Raw genomic sequence first — 6,648 nt, forward strand, 5'->3', positions numbered from 1 at the left:
AATTTGAAGAGAGAAGCTGGAGGTTCGCTATATCGAACAGCCACGGTGGGACTGACTTAATCTTAAACTTATTTCTAAGGGTTGGGTCCAACAACCCCCACTTAACGAAAAGTTGCGCACGCAAGCTTTTAACTGAAGCCAAGGCAAAAGTCAAGGCGCAAAAGAAAATAGGGAAAGGGAAAAAGGGGCAAAAGGAGCTGAGGAGAGCGTGTGACGTCACGTTCTGCGTCTTGGGAGGGTCTCAGGCCCTCAGCCTGGCAATACAATGAACAAAGGAGAGCACACGTGTTGGAATAGAGAAAATTTATGATACACAGAACGGAGATTTTATGACTCTAACTGTCATTCTGTTGAGTGAGTATTTTTCTTTCGAGATTTGGGTTTTCGGAAAATGTTTACGTGACGAATTTCAAGAGTTGTAAATAATTGAAACAAAGCTCAAGTGTTTGACATTTATGTTTTCTGTAACGGTTTTTCTCACGCCCGTGAAGTTATTTCTCTTCCCTTGTTCATTGTGCTGTGTTCTTTCTTTTATTATTTCTCATATTTTATTTTGAATTTAATTAATTATTCGATTAATTTGAATCTCGCGGACTATTACCGTTAATAAAAAGCGCCATCTATAAACTTGGACCTCAGGACATCACAACTTTAAAGAGTACAGACATGTCGTTAGTCGGTTGGCAATAACTTCAGGCCGTACAATCCCTTAAACACAAGGAATTAATAATCAGAAAAGATCCAGCAGTAGATGAAAAAATTTTCAACTACAATAAAAACAAGACTGGAGTTTTTTTTGTGAAAAAAAACAGTTTGGAGCAGCTACTCATGTGCTAGGTTAGATCAGGCATCGATAAGTTGATATATTTCCTACATTATCAACCAGTCGGTAATGAAGAGGGAATTAAAAAATTGTCAATGGTTCACCTAACTTACTGTATGCATGTAAACGGCAACTTCAAAATCAATTTTCATTATTATTCTACTCAAACAGTTTTTTTACAATTTACCCATATTTCTGTATGGCCAATCAATGAATTCATCATCTTTCCTCCTTTATAATTTACTAATGTCTATTCGTGAATTTTACACGAAAAAATTAGTGTTTGATTGGCAAGCATCAATCGCATAGGGATAGGATTTTTTTGGAATGATAAGAATTAAATAGAAAAACGTGCCGCTTTCTTTAAAGAATTCTATTCAATTTCTATTGGAACTCTGTAGGAATTTCATTCGGATTCTATTGGGATCCCATAAAAATTCTCCACAAAATTCTATTTGTTTTTTGCGCTGATTCTATCGGATATTATGCAACTTTTCCGTGCGATTTTTTAATAGTTAATCGGTATTTGATGGGAATAAGTCAATAGATTTTTATTTCTCTGTATGAATTATTCTCTTCAGATTTTTTTCTACGAAAATTATTGGGCATAAATTTTCCAAGTCTCTTCCCCTGTATTTTGTTTTTTTTTCTCATTACAAAATTCAAATGAGAAAAACTGAGGAAATTTATGCCCGAGTATTTGTATAGAAAAAATCTCAAGAAAATAATTCACTAGCAAAGAGGTAAAAGGGTTTAAGTCGATTTCATCGGGGGCTCAGTTTTTGATGAATATCTCAGATCTAAGAGAGATCGAAAATTTTCATAGACACTTTTTTGTAGAGCAAAATAAGACCTACAAAAAAGGTCCGTAGGAGAATTGTCTCTCTTAGATTCGGAGATATTTCTCAAAAATTTAGCTAGGAGCTACGTCAACTTGAACCGTTTTACCTCTTCGCTACTGGATTCATATAGAAAAATCCGGATCTATTGGCTTTTTCCGATCGAATATTTATCGAAAATCGCACGACGAAGCTGCAGAATTATCAATAGAATCAGCGCAAAAAAGAAATGGAGTTTGTGACAATTGTCACATTTAGAGCAAATATAAATTTATGCTAGAATTCGAAATTTAAGTCTCGGGGGAAGCTCACACTCCCCTCCTTCCTTTCCCTTCAATTAACCCATCGAGACAGCGCAAAAAACGCAACAAAATTGGATTTCTGATACACGGATTTTTGATCGGAGATTTGGCACCCAAGAAGAGGAGGACCCTGAGAACAATCTCTCGGGGTCACACCAAGAGGACCCAGGCTGAGGATGATAAACATCCGATCTTCCTCGAGTTGCCGAAGGTGGCCAAAGTCTAGAGGGACAAAGGACAACCTGAAGTCGGTTGGAGCGCGATGACCAGACATTAAGCGAGCGAAGACTAAAGGACGGATCATCGAGGAAAATGAATAATAGAAATTGTAAACTGGCTCGGGGCTCACGGACAGAGGGTCGCACGATTCAGCAGGTGTCACGTGGGGGGATTAACCCCACTCTTTACATTTTTCGCTAGATTTTAGGGAGCTGCGGGCCTACGTGCAAAAACCGAGGCTCGTGAGTTCCTCCCGAGACTTAGGATAGTCAAGTCAAGGTGTATATTGGTCAACAGTAGCAGTCAAAGTACTAGTAACAGAATTGAATTTAGAGAATTTTCTGGAGCGTCGCCTTCGACACTATTGGAATCTTTTTGAGAGACCTGGCATTCGGGAACCGAGTTATTCGGGAACCGAGGATAGGAAAGCTGAGCGAGCTAAGTACCTCATTTGTCTTGAGAATCTCGTTCTTTCTTGGTCCTGAATCATTTGTGGGGGATTTTCCCCTCACTTAAATAATTTTGTTGTCTACTCAAGGTCAAATATTATTTGAAGTCGATTGCGAGTAAATTGTGCATTTCCGCGAGTTTTGGAATTCATATATTTTGCACATATTCACATTTACTGGGAGTCTCGCCTCCGCATTTCGCGAGTTTAGTTTGATTTGTTAGCGTTGCGCTAAAATTATTATTCTTTTTCCTGTAATTAATTTTGACACGAACTATATATTATTTTTACTGAAGATAAATTTTGAGTGTTGCGTTTCATTCTTTGGGGAGAATCTGTGGGTTTCCCAATTATTTCAGGAGTTCGAAGAGGGAGTATCGTCCTCCCTCCCCCTCGTAAACCAGAGTACGGGTAATTATCGAAGGTTAAGGCGAAAGGATAGGAAAGTCTAAAATTTCGAGGTTTTGTCCGTTTTTACCCTCAAAAAATAAACGGACTGTCGCCTAATGGATAATTAGGGCGACATAATTATCTATAGATAGACTTTGGATATTCGGATTTTTTTTGTATTCTTTAAAAATATTAAATTCGCCACAGGTTCTTTAATAGAATTTTAATAGAACTCCGATAGAATGTTTATCTAGTTTCGATAGAAATGCAATAGAATTTCTTAGGAAAGGGACAGATTTTTGCCATTGAATTTTCTATACGGGATGGAATTTTAAACATGAGAATAGAATTCAGTAGCGAAGAAGTAAAATGTTCCAAGTAAAAAAATACAAATTTTACCGAAGAGTCGGAAAACTGACTGCGGCTGCCCTTTTCTAAATTTATTCCAATTCAAGCACGAATTTCGTTCAATCGAGAGCGAGTTCCTGGCATGACAAGTTTCACCTTCTGCAGTTTTTTTAATCTAATTTCATCGACTTATTAGCGTGAATTATGTTCAATACTTCAATAGTTAAATGGAGTTATCCCTCTTGTTTTTTTCCTTTGACAGAGCTATATCGAACATGTCTTTGACAGAGCTATATCAAATGTCGCCCCCGTATCATCCTCAGGCAAACCCTGTGGAGCGGGTTAATCGTATTCTAAAAATGATGCTTAGAGCTTTCGTCGATAGCGACCATCGTACGTGGGATCTACATCTCCACGAATATCGTTTTGCGTTTAACAATGCGCTCCATAGCGCCTTATCGTGTACACCTGCTTTTGCCAATTTTTGCCGAGAGCCTTTATCGGCTATTTCCCTCCGTAGGGACATAGAGGGTGAAGTAGAAGTTGAGCCGAGGCCACCAGAGGAGTGGCTAGAGCACATGAAACGGCTGGACATACTCCGTAAGACCCTGCATCATGCGTTGACGGAAGCACAAGCCCGACAATCTCATTATTATAATTTGCGCCGTCGGGAACATGGGTTTAACGAGCGGGATCTCGTCGTGCGCCGAGCGCATCCGCTCTCTAATGTAGTTAAGCGCTTTTCTGCTGCCCTTGTGCCACCATACAAAGGCCCTTACTTCGTTTTCAAGAAACTCTCGAATACACGTTATCAATTAGCAGACTTTTCAGGTAAAAATCAAAGTGAACTATCAGTGCAAGATCTCAAGCCATATTTGCTGCCGTTAGATAATGCAGACGTTTGAATAATCGGTAGTATTAATGTAGGAAGCCTGAGATGAGAAACTGTAGTTGCGTGAGTTGCCTTTATATTGCTTTTTTTTTGCCTTCTATCATGATATAAGTAAATTTCTCCGCTTGGGTCCTTATTTATAGATAACATGGAGGAGAAGAAGAGAGAGGAGTCCGTGAAAGACGCACCCGAGGAAAAGATGGAGACAAACTCTGCGACCGTGGACGCCAACCTCGAGAAGGACACCACCTTGACACCTGCGACGGAGGACGCCAACCTCGAGAGGAGCCAGACTCCACTCCCTGCGTCAGGAGACGCTCAGACTGAGAAGATCGCAACTACCGTTGAGGTCCATACTCCAGCAGTCACTACTTCTCTAGAAGCCACCATAATTCCTGCAGTCGATGCCCCCATGGAAGTGGATGCCTCCCCCGAGGCCGAAGAAGTCGAGACAGCTGGAATTGATGCCCCCGTTGACCCTGTGTCACCTACACACACCCACGAGAAACCGACACCCCCAGCCACTAGGACGAGCAACCCCAGTCAGGCTTCGACGTTACCCTGCACAGCTGCCAACCCAGTTCCGGACCACATTCTGTGGGCCCCCTTGACAACTTACAAGAAGTTAATCTGGGCTATTGGCCAGAAGAACGACAATTTCCTACCGATTTTGCGAATTTTCGCCTCCCTGATCAACTTCAGGCCACCCACAGAATTTTCAGTAATGCCACCTTTCCCGCCTGTGGACACACCCCAGGAAGATGCTGAAATGGGGGACGGTCAGCAAGCTACTCGCATCGCCGAGGAAATCGCACAGATGGCCCTTGGAGACCCCCAGCCCATCTCCAAACCTTCGACTCCTGCAGCAGATGCCATTTTTAGTTCTGATGATTCAGCCACTGCTGCTACCCCGTTGGAACTCAGTTCCGGTCTTCCTACTGATGCACTCGCTGCCACTCCTACCCCCTACACCAAGTTTCCCAGCACCCACACCAAATACCACTGGACAAAGGTCTAATCCCGCTGGGATTAAAATCTCCGCCCATTGCGGCTCCAGTTACTCAGACATACTGGAGATTCACGCCACCGAGGATGAACAGTTGGAGGAAGCTGCGCGCCTCGCTCGCCTCGCTCCCAATGAACCACGACAATGCTCCAGCAGCCACCGACGTCGCAAGTGCCTCAGGAGTCAAGTATCCCATACCTTTCTCAACCGAGACCAGAGGAACCTCTGGCACCAATTCACCCAGACGTCGATTACAAAGACCTGCCACCCCCAAGGAAGGCTAAACGTGGCGTTAGGTGCCACCAGTGTCATGGTTATCCAGAGTGTTGCAGTGTCGTGAGGCACGACTATTGCGTGGCCTGTGGTAAGTGGTACTGCAACCTTTTCACTTGCGTGGTAATGGACAGGCGCCATGAGAATGCCAGATGGGCCATCGAGCAGAATCTCGAGGGACAACAGCCTCAACCAAACTCCAAAACTGCACCTCATACCACCTGTCTAGCACGTTACACGCTAACGAACCTCAGGAGACTCCGATTCCTCTGCCAATAGGCCAACCACCCCTAGCAGGTCAAGAACCTCAACTGCACCAGCAGGTTCCAACGCTGCTCTCTTGACCAGTCGAGAAGCCACCCCCAGTGCCTATTCTACATCTCGACCTCAGCCCCCTGCCAGTACTGAGAGAGTTTCTGTCCAGGACAGACTGGCACGCGCCAGATTTCAGACCTGCGCTGAATCTACTGCGAAACGCCTCAGGCCATCATCAGAATCCCTGAAGATCAACCCCACCATCGATGCTCCCAGAGCCACCCCTTCAATCGACGATGCTGCCGCAGCCACACTCCCAACAGATGCTCCCAGGGCCAAACCCCCCACCAATTCTTCAGGATCACCACCATCGCCCTCAGGACAAGTGACTTGGCCTTCATTGCCTGCTGCACCAACAACAGCTGCCCTCCAGGCCAACCCATCCACCACTTCTACAACTTCACCCCTAATGCCACCTGGGTCGATCAGATTTTTTACCAGACCAGGACGCGACCCCATCACACTTACCACCCTGGCGCCAATGACGACAGATGAGTGGTTGGAGAACATCGCGACAATAGACCCCACAGCTCTCGCTCGATTCTTGGAAAGGCAAACCCCAAAGAAGCCACCCCAGTAGAGAGGGCTACCGCCGTCATCCTGTGCTAGAGAAAGCCAAAATTACTGCAACTACTCGCTCCAAGAAATCTGAGATATTGCGGATACCACCGCTCAAAGTCGTCGGTTACGAGTAATAAAACATTGCGGATACCACCGCTCAATGTAACTTCCCAGGAGAGATAAGAGACTGCGAAACGCGACACAACTTGAAGATTGGAGTTTGGGAATTCCA

The 6,648-nt window shown here is 44.1% G+C and overlaps 1 protein-coding gene across 1 annotated transcript; it reads left to right on the forward strand.

Annotated features, from left to right (window-relative positions):
• The first annotated feature begins 4,409 nt into the window (after positions 1 to 4,409).
• Positions 4,410 to 5,279, forward strand: LOC107042281 (mucin-7-like). Its single transcript, XM_015263279.1, has one exon. It carries the CDS (start codon positions 4,410 to 4,412, stop codon positions 5,277 to 5,279), a length of 870 nt encoding a protein of 289 aa, XP_015118765.1.
• The last annotated feature ends 1,369 nt before the right edge of the window (positions 5,280 to 6,648 follow it).

Source organism: Diachasma alloeum, unplaced genomic scaffold (assembly GCF_001412515.2).
Source record: "Diachasma alloeum isolate Michigan unplaced genomic scaffold, Dall2.0 Dall_scaffold_00435, whole genome shotgun sequence".
NCBI classification, from domain to species: domain Eukaryota; kingdom Metazoa; phylum Arthropoda; class Insecta; order Hymenoptera; family Braconidae; genus Diachasma; species Diachasma alloeum.

Bases quoted from the DNA above. Each gene is read 5' to 3' on its own strand.
- LOC107042281 (XM_015263279.1), top strand. From the start codon at position 4,410: ATGGAGGAGAAGAAGAGAGAGGAGTCCGTGAAAGACGCACCCGAGGAA.